The 15,000-nt window shown below is 43.1% G+C and overlaps 1 protein-coding gene across 1 annotated transcript; it reads right to left on the reverse strand.

The window, feature by feature from the left end:
- Nucleotides 1-756: 756 nt before the first annotated feature.
- On the reverse strand, nucleotides 757-2,556 carry ddx28 (DEAD (Asp-Glu-Ala-Asp) box polypeptide 28). The gene has a single exon (XM_030766533.1). It carries the CDS (start codon nucleotides 2,511-2,513, stop codon nucleotides 807-809), a length of 1,707 nt encoding a protein of 568 aa, XP_030622393.1. The 5' UTR covers nucleotides 2,514-2,556; the 3' UTR covers nucleotides 757-806.
- Nucleotides 2,557-15,000: the final 12,444 nt, after the last annotated feature.

The following is a 15,000-nucleotide window of genomic DNA, read 5'->3' on the forward strand; positions in this document are numbered from 1 at the left end:
GGGGCAGCTCTGAGAAGCATAAGACCAGTAGCTGTATGTGGTTTTACCGTTGGTGACGACTGCTGAGCGATGACTCACCTGCACAAAGGAGCCGAGCTAAAATTGTAAGCCCCTTGGACCTCCGTTCAGCCGGTGACTGACGTTTTGTCATTTACTTTCCCCACTCACTTTGGTACATAGCAGGGTATACACTACAGCAAGCAAGCCTCTCTCCTTTAAAGCCATGGTATCAGTTGTCTCTTTGGTCCTCCCTTACTCAAGCACACCCGATTCAGCCAATAAAAGCTCAGACAAGAATTTCTGTTCCCGGATTTGCGTGGGATCAAAACTGGCATACGCCATCAGCTCCTCGTGAAGCAAGGACGTCAGCCTCTATTGTACAGCTGTTATAAATAAAAGCAGTAGTGTAATCATTTCTTTGGAGATTACAAAACATGTCTATTTCAAAGCTGTTTATATGTTAATATAAGTGAGTATTGTGCAGCCCAACCTAAGAACCCTTATTTAGATGAAGAGAGTCAGAGCTCATGTTAGTGCAATGTGTTACTGTTCCTACAACACAAGCACTAATGAAAAATGCTTGGGAAAAAAAAACAACATTTCTTTTAAGCAGGCGCTTTTATTGAGATAAATAGTGAACTGATTATTGGTTTTATTCTCATTTTTATGAATTGTATTTAAAGTGTTTACATCCCTCAGTGTAACACTTGTTTCAAGAGTTTTACAAAAAAAAACTTCTCTACTTTCAAATGAAAGTCCAGATATAGTGCACTGAAAGTTCATTTGCATAGTGCCTAAAGCCTGTGTCATGGCTGATTTAACACGCTGTCCTCTGTGTCTGTTTTAGGAACTGGTTTGCGAATCTCTTTTTCCATCCCCGGTAAGCATGACCTTCTCCGCGCCGCGGTCTCTATCTTCTGTACCAGCTCCACGTCCCAGGGGTGCGTGACGAAACTGAGCACCTCTCCCCCTCCCGCCCCGCCCGCCCGGCCCACGCGTCCTGCCCGGTGGATGTAGTCGGTGTGGCACTCGGGAAAATCGTAGTTGATCACCAGTTTGACCCGCTGCGTGTCCAGGCCTCGCGATCCGACGTCGGTGCAAATCAGCACGTCCGCCGTCCCGTTCTGAAAGGACCGGAAGATTCCCTCCCTCATGGCGGCGGGCATCTCTCCCTGGAGACGCAGGTGACGCACGTTCATCTCTTCCAGAGAGTAGCCCAGCCAGTTGACCGTGGATGCTGAATTACAGAACACCAGAACGCCCTTCTGGCCCCGCTCAGCCTCCTTCAAGGCCTGTTGCAGCTCCAGCAGCTTGTCTGCACCCTTCACTTTCAGAAAAGTCTGTTTTATGTGTGGCATCAGATAGTGAAGCATCTGGCTTCTGACAGTCACTATACTTCCCAGGTCGGTGACTTGGCTGAGAATTTCACCAACCCCCCCGGGAAAAGTGGCCCCCACAACCACCAGCTGAGCCTTTTGTGTTGGGCCCACTGTGTCAGAAATGTGTGAGGCCACCTGTGTTTGCGTGAGGATTTTCTCCAACAAGCCTGCAAAGCTTGGGTCAAACATGGTATCAGCCTCATCCACCACCATGAAGCTAAGTTCATTCAAATCCAACAAGTGTCTACGCAGCGCTTTCACTAGTGCGCCAGGTGTGGCCACCAAAATGTCAGGCGAACCACCGGCAAACACCAGCTTAATGTTTCCCACTCCTCTCCCACCCCCTACCACCTTAACAGAAAACCCGAATGGCTGGCTCATTGCACGGGCAACAGATGCCACTTGCTCTGCCAGTTCCCTGGATGGCACCAGAATCGCTGCTCGAGTTTTGGTCTCAGAATCAGCCAGCTTCTGCTCTTTAAGTTTATGGATGACTGGGAGAAGATAAGTGAGAGTTTTGCCGCTACCTGTCTCGGCAGCACAAAGAACGTTGTGCCCACGTAACAGTTTAGGTATCGTTTGCATTTGAACTGTTGTGGGGTGAATTATATTATGACTGCACAAAGTCTCCACCAACTCCGGGCAAAGGCGTAGGTCTCTAAATGTTCTCTTCTTTTTGACACCTGTGCTTTCGTTGTCGTCGTCCGAGAAGACGAACGGCGGAGCATTCTGAGTGCTGTTTATTGTAAAGTAATCCCCGCATGACTTGTTGTGTTTCCATCCCTTCGAACAGAGAGCTGGTTGTTCGAATTTCCCGAGCGTGAAGCCAACGTGCTGGTTGAATTTCGGATTTCTACTCTTGATTAAAAGTCTCCCGGCCTTTGTTGTAGAGACTTTGTCAATGTTTTTGCGTTTCATGTGTCTAACGTTTTCAATACGATTTTGCATGTATCTGGGAATGCGAATTACCACTGGCTCGGTACCGGTTGTTGCCGTATTTCCTGCATTGACACCACGAGATGACTCGTGTACATTCATGGCAGGCACAAAATACATCGACGTCGGAAGAATCTGTCTTCGTATTAACTGTTTGGCATTACATAGAACGACCCATCCGACCCTCGCTGTCTGCATTGTGAAAGTTTGTTAGTTCGCTCACAGTAGTTGAGCAAGTACAGCGTCGGATAATGTTACTCACAAATCCTGGAGTTCCCGAAATTCAAAAGACCTTTCTCTAGCTGTATGGGAGTAGTGATGACAGTCGCAAAAATACATGTCCCTTCTTCTTTTAACAAGCTTGAAGGAGCCTCTCACATGTATGTCCTATTTCCATGGCAAAGGCGACGTTTGATGATGTCATATCGGATATTGTCGCAAAGGAAGTGATGCTGTAATTGAGCTCCAGTCAAAGATTAGGTTATTATAACACGCAGGTTATTGCCCGTCTTTACTTTAATAAGTAAGTAAGTAAATAAGTTATCAAATAAATAAATCAGACGCACATCATATTTCAAATACTTTTGCCTAGACTTTCATTACAATGTAGCGTTTGTGGGAAAAAGTTGACTTTTGGAGGTCACTTTATGTTGTAAATGCAAAGTAGTGAAGCAGAATTGGGGAGTGTCCAAAGCAGGATATTAATACGAAGTAAAAAAAAAAAAAAAAAAGAACAATCGAATCACATTCTGTCACTCTGTTGAAAATATTTTAGACTATTCAAGGGCAAGATGTTATACTTAGAATTTACAGTGTCTTAGTCCTAATATGAGTGATAGGACGCTTCTAACAGCATTAATGTCCCCCCCACGGTGCAGCCCAGGAGACAAACTTTATTCTCTCTTTTTTTTTTTCTTTCAGAACATATCAGCTGCTTTCGCGCCGACTCACTGAGTTTAACAACATGAGATGAAATACGTATAGAGCAAACAAAGTGTTCACATAAAATGTTTTGTCACATCTTCTCAGTGTTTTGCATTACCACAATAACGAGTCCACCTCCTGCAGTGAAACTGCAAAGCGGAACGGATATACAAGGACTGCACACTCGCTCATGCACAGAGTGTACAGGCCCACTAACACGCAGCCTATAGCCCTACAGCCCTACAGCGTCAACACTGTTATCCATCTGCTCCTCTGAAATGGCTTTCTTAACTTGACATTCACTGAACTTAAAATAACTTCATGTGCTGCCAGATTTTTTTTTTTTTTTTTTTGCGTGGTTGGTTAACGAGAAGTTTGACAGTACAGTAAGAACGAATCTAATTAGGAGGGACTGCAGTTTTTATTCATTAGGGACCTTGTTACACAAACTATATACTGAATTTACCCTTTAGCTGTATGCTAAGATGATGCTTCCTACTCTTCATCTGTGATGCAGGATGTCAACATTGATTGTTTAAATCAGTCTGAAGTTGGTTTTATGTTAACAATTGCAGGATTGTCAAAAAACTTTGGGTGAAATGATTATGAAATGCTCATCATTTAGAAATTCATAAATACAGCCTTTGATCCTAAATCCTGGCCAAGGGTGCTAAATCACCAGAGTTAATAGATTTGTTTTGACGTATTGTCTGTCATACAAAACATAAGAGTTGCTTCATAAATATTGCTTCATAAATATCAGATGCCTGAGTGCTTTCTCAATTTATTTTCATATGCCATATTGACCTGTTTGGGTAATATAGCTGTCTTCTCAGTGAAAGATTAGCTGTGTGTGTGTGTGTGTGTGTGTGTTTGCGGGCATGCGTGGTTGTTTCAGTCTCATGAACTTGTCGCATTTCATTGGAAACCTATCAGGCATCTTTGTGTCTTATCTCATCCTTTGAAGAATGATGAGTGCTCCAGCCTCTTCTTTTGAAAATATATGCAATGAACAATTTTGAAGAACTTAATGATGTTAATCCTCTCAACAGATTTCAATCTCTTTGATACAAAGACATGAATAAATTGACTAAGCACGCTTGAAAGATGGAGAAAAAAAAACAAAACAAAACAGAACACAGATCAAGATATGAAATGATGAGGGACTACACACTGCACAGTACAAACAGCACACAATGCTGTCCTCGTTTTTGGAGGACTTAAATTAAAATGATATTAATGTGATTATGGCTCATACATAAAAGCAAATTTTGAAAACTGGTAAATGGTGCTTTTGGTCCCCCCCCCCCCCCCCCCCCCCGCAAAACAACAACAGACAGACTGCTGCCCACACATAGCTGCAAAAAGCCCTCTTCTAAAGGTGCAAAGTATCCTGGTCATATTGCCAAACCAATGCCTTTTCCCAGAAACTGGGTTCATTGGAGGGTCTTTTGTTTTTTTTTTTTGTTTGTGTGTTTCTTTTACCCCTTTTGCAGAGCAAATCAATAGAAGGACGAAAAACAGGGAGGGGTTTTCATTGGTCAGTCTCGGATGACTGTGCTTTAGTGAGCAGCGAGCCTGACCCTTTGCAAATGTAAGTTCATGTTTCTCGTGATGTATTGAGTTTGATCAGCCGGAGTGGATAAACAATGGCCTAATTGCGTTTGAACTTTCTGTAGTCACAATGCAAATCACTTTACTGAACCAGCCAAGCGTATCTTTGTTTTACTGCGAGAGATGGTCTTACCGCATAAAATGGTTTGAAACATTTCATTCCAAATGCGTTCCTGAAAAATCGAAGTAAACATGAGAACTCATGCATTTATGTCAGTGTATGTCAGGGAGGGCTCAAGAAACTGAGTGTATGCACAAATCCAAGAATCTTTATTCAAGAATCAGACCAGGGTGAACGCAACGGCAGGTGGGCGGGGCTCAGGTCGACAGATTGACAATAAACAGGAACAGCGGAACAGGAAAAGCACAGGGGGGTATTTCAGGAAGCAGGTTTAACAAACTCTGAGTTTAATCCTAAACTCTGAGTTGATGAACCCTGAAATGGGAAACTCAGAGTTTTCACTAAACCCGCTTCCTGAACTACCCCCCAGGTAAGGTTTTCTCACACTCACGATCAGGGTTTGTCAGACCGAGGAACAGACTCGGCTTCTAACGAGTAATTGTTCACAAATAAACGTCAGAAAGACAAGGGTATGTGTACACAGCCAAACGAAGGCTAAATGAACAGAAAACAGGTGTGCACAGGATAATGAACTAAATAGGTGATTAGACCGGTGATTAGTAGACCGGTCAACGTTAATGCTAAATGACGGAACGAGAGGGAAGAGCAGAGATGCGCTTGTCACAATCTGATGTGTTTGGCTCTCAAAGTAACAACATTTTTCATGACATTTTTTCATTACTTCTCTGTGTCTGAATAAATCAATGAAAATCTTCTGGAGTAAATGTAAATGAGAACCAAATGGCTAAACTTCCTCCCTTCTGATTTATATTCTGTTGACATAACAGTGCATGTAATAAAGTGAGACAGTAAGGACTGAGGTGAAAGACATGGGCCGGTCTGTTACGTGTTGTTCTTTATCGGACACCTTTTTTTTTTCGATTTTGGGAAGGTGATGGGCGCTTGTCACTCTTGAGTCAATAATATTGCGGCATAAAAATAATTGGGGGGGGGGGGGGGGCGGTGGAGTACATAGTCTCTGATCCAATTACAGTATACAATTTGGTCACTGTTAGTGTCTTGTCAAGACTGCAAGTTAACATCAGCATTTTGAACCGTCTGGGAATGTCTCAGGGGTTTTCATTGTTGCTATTGAGACAGTGACTGTAAGATAAGTCTTTTCGTCTCAACAAGAAGCTTGACATCATGGCACAGTAGTTTGGCAGGTTTGGGACTCCCCTGTCTTGCTCTGATGTCTGTTGTTTGCAGTTCGGTTTACATGAGAAGTATTCTCTATGTAGAGAATCTCTGTGGAGCTGACAGTAACTCAAGGAGGCCTGTCCTTACCATACCACAACCTGACTAGAGCAGAATTAGGCAGCAAATGTTGAGAGAATCAAAAACAGTGTTTTCTTAATGGATGCCTGGTGAGGCCTTTGGGGACCATGCGATATTGCCTGAGACGGGAAGTAATGTTTATGGATTGCTGTAGAGGATATTAACATCTTGTAGCTTTAGTCTGAGTGTCTGAGCGGCAAGGATCAAAACGAATTTACATACTCTCTCCTCTAGACAAGGCTAGACATGATCTTTGAGGTTTTGATGGGTAAGTCAGTAAAACAGCCTCTTATGTGCTCAAATAACACGGGTCTCTTAGGAGGACCCATGACTGTGGCCAACTGTCACTCGAGTCTTCGGTCTTCCTTCATTTCTTTCCTCCCTCTATCCATCTGTTCTTCTGTCATCTCCAATTCCCCAGTTTCATTCTTACGCACCAACCCACATGTTTAGTACTCAAATTTGGGCATTTCAGAAGTCTCAGCGCTTCCCAAGGGGAGGGACGGATGGAACCCAGATCTGAGGACGTGAACATGGGTATAGCCTCAGCGGTTAGCGCTAAGCTCCGATGTGTCACTCAGCATCTGGTCTAAGAACCAATGAGGTGGCGAAAAGCTCTTGACTTCCTCTTAACGTCAACCCTTAACTCTGTAGTAATTAAAACGGACCGCTCGAGTCAAGATACACGGCCTACTTTGAGGAAGTATGACGTGTGATGGAGATGGTGAATGTTCCTGATACTGCTGTGAACTCTTGAAAGCCCTCTCACTGAGAGATTGTGATTATGAGATGAGAATTTTAAGAGGTGAAGAATTTTAAGTTGTGAAACGTGCAAAAAGCATCACACTAGGTTTTTGGGATTTTTTGGGGGGGGTTTTTTGTGAGTATACAGAGGTTTCGTCATAAGATGTTCTTACACGGAAGGAGTATTCTCATAAAAAGCACTGTAAAAAGTGACTTGCTCTTTTTTTAAGAGCAGGGAGCCAAGGACAAGGACTGCCTTGAAGAGAGAAAAAAGAGAGAAAACGAAAAAACTAGACGCCCCTTTCCTACCACATACGGGAACATCTCAAAGTTCCCATGGTACCTCACGCCATAAGCTCTTTCCTCTCAAAGGGAGCACAGATAGCTTGTCTGTGATCCCAAGGGTGAAAATGCATCACAGATAACAATCATTACATCTGGCCTTTCGCACATACCTCCTGTGTCTGCCTGCGACGTCTCAAAACAGGTGAATGTCCCGTAAGGTTACAAAAATAAACTTTTGCGTCTAAAAATGGATTATGCCAACTATTTTTTGTATAAGTACAGTTTTATGTTCTTATGAGTAGTAAACAGGTCTTCTCAAAGTAGTAACAGTATGTCGCGGGGGGGGGGGGGGGGGGGGGGATGGGGGGGGGGCAGAATAATGGATAAACTCAACCTTTTGTTGAGGAGCCTTGTTTTTGACAGCATGTTTGTTTGTGTAAAAGCAGCAGAGTGTCATTGCTGCTTACACAGAGCCCCCCCCTCCTCCCCCCTAACCCCAGAAAAAAAAAAGTGTTGTCAGACAGCACTTTAATGAGTGCCATGGCCTAATGATGTTGTTTCGTGTCTGTAGAATCAAAACGGAAAAGCTTTTCCTCTGTGAAGGAGTGTTAGAGGTGTCTGATAAGAATCAAAGCTTTACATACCCCACACACCCCCCCAAACACATCCATCTGCAGCTCCTGTAAATGGCTCCGGTCTTTTTCCGACAAAACCAGGCTTTCATGTCCTCCCTGCTCTCACCCCTGGCTGCTTATGGCTTAGTCTGTAAGCATCTCATTTTCTAGTTCTTCCGTGATGTGTGAAACGCCCAACGGGCAAACCTTACGCCTCCAGACAGTAACAGAGCAGGGATGTTGCAATACCTAGATGAAGATTTTGAAAAAAAGGGAAAAGAAAGTTCAAAAGAAGTGAGTGATAGTCAGAGAAAACTTCCTTATGCCTGTTTTCTGGGCTTGTGGGGAACATTTGTTGTTATTGCAGGTTTTTGTCCCTTGCTTGTCTTCCAGGATTTTCCCCGTTTAAAATCAGTGAGAGGTTATAAGGGTGTGTGCTACGGAATTTCGACAGTGGAACTGCAACTTCACTCATTTAAAAAAAAAAAACATTCAATCCAATGTGCCATTTAACGAAGAGCTGCCTCATCCTCAAGTAACTAGCCCCTGAGGCAAATTCAATCCGTCGTGAGGTGAGAGAGATGGAGAAAGAGAGAGAAACAGAGACAGAGAGAGAGAGAGAGACGCAAGACAAGAGAGATAGTTTCTCCCATTTTTTTTTCCCACATCAATCAAAAGTTTTTCCGCAACGTATAGCTTTGTTGACCACCCCGTCATGGTCGTTGGTTTTGACAGAGTCAGACAGACTCGTGCCCAGGGGTCACTTTCTTCCCATCACACCTTAATGAGGATCTCAGGGGACGAGACCGGGCAGCATGGCTGGAAGCAGGCGCTTGCTTGTTATTGGAGTGGATTCACAATGGTCGGAGACGGCGGTGCACTTCTTAATCCTGGCATCCAGCATCCTCCTGGTTGTTTCTCCTGCTGAGAAATACACTAGTTTTACCTCAGTCCGTTCGGGAGAAGATAGATGGAGTGAATTACCGCCCACGCTCTCCCTCGACCACCTCCTGTCCAACCTTTCACTTTTCTCTTGTTTCATTTCTGTTTTCACCCTGTGTCAAAATATCGTTCCTGACCAAAAAGGCCGTGGCAAACAGAGAAGAGCGCGTTTGGAAACATCAGCGTGTTTAAGGCTCAGAAACTCAGCAATATACTACTTATGGAAATTCGTCGTCTGGTTGGTTACTTAAGCGTGTTCACTGAATACAAATTTGATTTTCTGTTCTGTCTTTGTCAATATATGATTAACTAATTTCCCGCCCCCTCCGATTAGAGTCCTTAAAGAAATATCAAAAGCACAGATGGATATGGCCACACATTTCTACTGTAATGTTTTTTTTTTAGATGAACATACAGATGAGTTTTAGTTGAATGTGTTTGATCATCTTCTGTCGGTCTCAGTGCTGCTCCTGTCAATCCTGTTTGTTTTGTTTTGTTTTTGTTTGTGTTTTTGGTTTTGTTTTTTTTTTCTTTATTAAATGTACTTACGTCCATGTCCTGGTAGACTTGATGATCACAGTTTAATTTTGTTGAAAGAAAGTCAACTGGTTACCATAGTTACACTGCTTGCACACTCACAAGGTTTGAATTTCATAGATTCCAGAGATTGTTAGAGTCAGTGTGCGTTGTTCTCACAGCATTTTAAGTTTACACATGAATAAAATGCCACCACCCCCCCACCTCCACCCATCCCCATTTGGAAGCTAATTAATTTTCTTGCTGGAAATATAAGACTTTTGTCCATACATAATTAGTGTTGATCAATAACAATTTTCATGAAACTGACCTCAAAGAACAAGGGGCTCTTTTGGTTTATTAGTGAGAAGATTTTCTGATAAAGCAAGGCATCTGTGGTAGTTAATGAGATTCTGTGTGTGTGTGTGTGTGTGTGTGTCTGTCTGTCTGTCTGTCTGTCTGACTTTTTGTCCAAGGTGGAAAAGCCCAGATGGTAAGCTAGTTTACTGTCACTTTTCTAAACACACAAGCACTTCAGACACAAATGACTCTCCTGCTGTCTCCTGTCTCCCTGGAGGCCACAGTTCCGTCTCTCTGCTTTTACTGTGTTCATGGTCTCTCTCTCTCTCTCCCTCTTACTCTTCCTCTCTCTCTCTCTCTCTCTCTCTCACACACACACACACACACACAAATATATCTCCACTCTCATTTCTTCACTCGTTTTTACCGCAGTGGAAATGAGTGACTTTAAGTCGCACCTTTAAGCAGATTATTTGTTCAGACCTGAGCAGATTTACTGTGATGTGTACAGCTGTGCCTGTGTCAGAGGATGGAAGTGCAGATGCTCCTGAAATGGAACACATTTAAGGCACTTTAGACTACTTAGAATGGAAAGAATTCCCCTTTCTCCTGTGGCTTTCATGGTAAATGTATGCGTCATCTCTTCAGTTAATCTTTTATGTATTCATGACTTTACCATTTGCATGTAAATTTCATCTTGCCTGCCAGTCTAACAGTTTAAAATGCCAACCTTTAAGTTTTGTTGAGATTTCAAAACCACTTGAATAACAATTCAATATATTTTGTGTTTCAGAATGATTCATAGTTCATAGACCCTAACGTTGTTTCGGTTAAAATAACTTATGAATGCATTAAATCTCTGCGTGATAAGACACTGAACCGTTTCTTGAAGGTCTTCCATTAACAGCAAATCTCATTGAAGTGTTTCTATGAAACAGATGTGAACCCACTTGCGTTTATAACAAATCATCTTAGATATTAACTGCGCTGCAGTTATCATGAACGACACTTTTATAAGAGGAATATATTCGACTGACACCGACTGAAGTTTGTCTTCATATTTTAGAACAGCAGAGGGGGTGATATTCCGTCAGCAGCAGTGCCGTTAGTTTGCATTAACCTAAAGTGCAGTTGCTTGTAATTAGTTACAGGCAGGAAGTTGGTGGAGATTCGAACACACCACATGCACAGACTGAATCGCAGAGCTAATGATTCATCATGGACAGTTACGTGGTATGGATGTTGCTATTTTCATCATCCGAACTCCACAGAGAATTAGGAGGAAATGTGAATTTACTCGATAACAAATTTAGAATAGACAGACGCGTGAAGGATGAAAAGATAAACTCAGAGATTCCTTGAAGAGTTCCCTCCGTCCAACGCCATCGTCGTCATCAAAAGATTTTTGGGCAAAAGTCTGGAGAGATGCAGATCAAGGATTAGATCCAACAGAGATGAGAAAGCCTTTGGTTGCGTTGGGGATTTGAGCCGACAGTTATTACCACGCCAAAAAGTATATGGTATTACATCAGTCCTGTTTGGTGGAGAGTGCTGTAACACGTCTGGACCGGACCGGACTGATGAGAGTGGCTGTCCAGAGGTCAACGCAACTTTTTAACCGATTAAAACATTACTGAGACAGTAATAATCATGCACTCCATGACTCTGACCTGAGCTATTACTAATGGAATTACCCTGCAAATGGCATCTGAAAAATATATTCATATCATGGCAAAAAAAAAAAAAATTCATAGGCCTACACACACGCTTAAGAGGTTCTGAGGCCTTGTGTTCTGAATAAGGGGCAAAATTAATTAAGGTTGAGAACACAGTGACCTTTGCAAGAAAGTTTAAATTGGTATTTTTCACATTTAAGTGCAAACATTGAACTGAGGCCCGAGGACAGCGAAAACATCTCCAGATGCCCCGGCAAATTAGACTCAGGTTTAAGCCTTGTGCTTTAGCCTCTTTTATTTCCGTTGCATCATAATGTGTGTGTGTGTCTGTGATTTCGTTTCTGGAGGGCCTCTGATTTTCAAAGACTTTCTCTTCTCTTTTGTGCTTCTCATTAGCTTGGAACTGCCCTCACACATTGGCTCGGTGAGTTGAGCAGTGTTGTTCAGGAGTGTTAAGCGTAGCTTTGTGGCTTGATTTTCTGTCTCTCTGTAATCAGACTTTCCGCTGTCCTGCCAGTGTCAGTTTACAGCATTTACGGCGCTAATCTCACGGCTTAACCTTACGAAAGTTTGATTTCAAATCTACAATTAAACACTTTGCGTGTGTGTGTGTGTGTGCGCGTGTGTGTTTGCATATGTGTTTGCATATGTGTTTGCGTATGCACGTTTGTGGGTGTGTATCAACATGTCCAGTTTGGTATAATGATGCTTTAGATGGCATTTAATATTGATCGCTACTGTCCTCTAAAAGCCAAGGTCATACGGAAGAGTCACAAGATGAAATATATTCTTTCACAGGCCAGCACAAAGCGAGTAATCTGAGTTGACAGGGTTGTTGACAAAGGGTAAAATATCACCTACTTTCTTTAAAGAGTGTGATTTATCCCTTTCATTAGCCAGGTTCACACTTCCTGAGGGACTTCCTGAAGAATGCTGATCTGAGGTCAGGTGTGTGTTGAAGAATGAGTAAGGAACAGGTCATGGTCAGGACAAGGTTAAGTGTTGAATTTTGGTTCAGTTTTAGGTCTGTATGAACTCAGAGACTCGTTCTTTCCATAAAATACCAGCGATATCCACAGGGTGAATGAATCTTTCAGTCTGAGTGGTAGTCCCTGTTCCAGAGGTACCTCTGCCCATGCCTAATGCAGTGTACTTCAGCCAGAGTTGTATAATACCAGTGGAGAGGAGGGACCCAGCGCTGTGTTTTTCATATCCTTGGTACTCGGAGCTCGGAGGAGGGAGGCTGTGCTCCGTGATGCGTAACCTCCTCAGACTCCTCCCTCAGGCGTCCTTTGCCCCTGATTGGCTCTCTTTTAATGAGGCAGACAGATTAGACCCCGGTGCCATGCTCCAGGAAGGTTGCCACGGAAGTAGAACCAAGTCACGGTGACACCCAGAGACGGCCAGACACCACGCGGAGACACACACTTATACACACGGACACGAACAGACACACACACACACACACACACTCACATGGGACACACACACACACACACACATTCAGACATATACACACTCTGTGCCTAATTGGAGGAGTTATTTCAGCCTAAAATAAAGAAGTTTAGGAATGACACGTGGTTTGGTTTTATTCATGAACACAGTAAATTCTTTCATTAATCTGAAGGCCCTGATTACCACTGGGTTCTGCTGTACCACAGGTATATCTCCTGATATGGAGTTGTTCACACAATCTCCTCTAACAACATCTCAAGCAAAGACCAAACCCTCAGAGGACATATCTAAAGGATTTTCAGAATGTTTAAAGAAACTGTGCGCGCACGCGTGTGTGTGTGTGTACATGTGCGTGTGTGTCTGTAACCAGCCTCTTGGCTGTGATCAGAGAGTGAATATAAATTCTAATGAGTATGACTCCGCTGAGGCAATGTGTGCGCCTGACACATGTGAAATGAGAATCTACGGGAGCGACAGAGTGCAATGGCAGGCGCGGCAAAAACCTCTCCTGAAGGTGTGAAATTAACAGCTTGGGATGTTTACTTTAAGGACTTGTTATTCTGTTCGTTTTTGCACTTTGACTAATATTACACTAAAGCTATTTCAATGAGGAAATGAGGTGCTGCTGAATTGAACTGAGGTGTGGGGCAGGACAATATTAGGCCCCTATATGAGTCACGTGATCCTGCCTGTATGATGTGTGTAGATGAGATTTATTGAGTTCTGAGAGGTTTCATAGAAAACACACTCAGTATACACAGCTGCTCCAATGGCCTGCTCCAAACACTCAATTCCTTAGAAAAGAGCCCATAGCAAACATCCTAACAATCTCCCTTACAGACTCTGAGTGAGTGTGTGAGTGTGTGTGTGTGTGTGTGTGTGTGTGTGTGTGTGTCAGTGTGTCTGTATCTTTGATACTGTGACCACCTCATCATCAACAGGGCCATAGTGGGACAACCTGAGAAACCCACATCCAACATCCACTCAGTAACACTTTCCACTGGGGTTCACTGTGCCAGCGCTGAACATCACAGACGGTATTCTGGAACAATCTGTTCTTTCAGCTGCCTGTTGACAGCAGGAAAGGTTCGGAGTCATCGGAGGCAGAGGAAGAGCCGTGATGTGTTTTGGCATAGAATCAGACATACAGTCCATCAGTTTACATCACTTTGCGGGACTGTGGGAATGACTTAGAGTGTTGTGCCAATATCAGTGCGAACAGTGCAAAACTCAGTCAGTATGATGTTTTACATGTAAGTGTCATCTTAGCACTGATCCAGGATCAGCGTCTTGAGCTTTGACATTGTGTGGTGAGGAAAAAGTATGATTTGCACATAGTATGTGATAAATTCAGTGTGACAAAGTATGTCATTTTTATGCTGTTTTTTTTCCCCTTGGGGTACAACACAGGAGAAGAATTAAAAGAATTTCATGAATTACAGCTCTGTATGGTGTCATAACTTCATGTGTTTTTTCAGAAAGCTTTGTTCTCAATAGCACTGGTTTTCTCCATACGCATTCCTGTCAGGACTGAGATAAATAGTTGTCATACATTTCCACTGCAGGTCCAGCTACTGGCAACCTCACACACACACACTCTCACACGCACGCACGCGCACACACACACACACACACACACACACATACACACACACACACACACACATGCACAAAACATTGTGTATGCACAGCACACTTACATACGGAACTGGCAGATTTGCCAGTTTGTCTGGCCCCTGTCTGACAGGTTATCTTGTCTGGGTTAGTGCTGGTTTGTGTTGCTCTACAGTGGTACAGTGTATCATAAAAGCCCAGTGAATCTGAAAAGTTTTCAGACTTGCCCTATTTCCATTACCATTCACCATTCGACACAGCTCTGCCTGAGGAAGCAAAGGGGGAATATTTTATCGACTTTCTCCTTGGCCCTGAGACTTGAGTGGCATCCTTGGTTTTCTCCCTTAGGCATACCCTCTCTTTTTTTTTTTTTTTGCAGAGTTCTTCAGAGTCGCTTAAGACAAACATTGTTTCTGGACACTAAGAGATACTGTGGTTTTCAGCATCCAGTTGGCCCCTCTACCCGCTTTGAAGTCTGATCCTGCTTTTACTCGTCTTAACAATTACAGACACACAACAAAACAAACAAAAATGGCCCTGAAACAGAGGTTAAACATGTAGCTGTCTTCAATCTAACTTGGTCCTGTTTTATTCCGAGTTAG

The sequence above is a fragment of the Chanos chanos genome, chromosome 2 (genome assembly GCF_902362185.1).
Source record: "Chanos chanos chromosome 2, fChaCha1.1, whole genome shotgun sequence".
Classification (NCBI taxonomy): domain Eukaryota; kingdom Metazoa; phylum Chordata; class Actinopteri; order Gonorynchiformes; family Chanidae; genus Chanos; species Chanos chanos.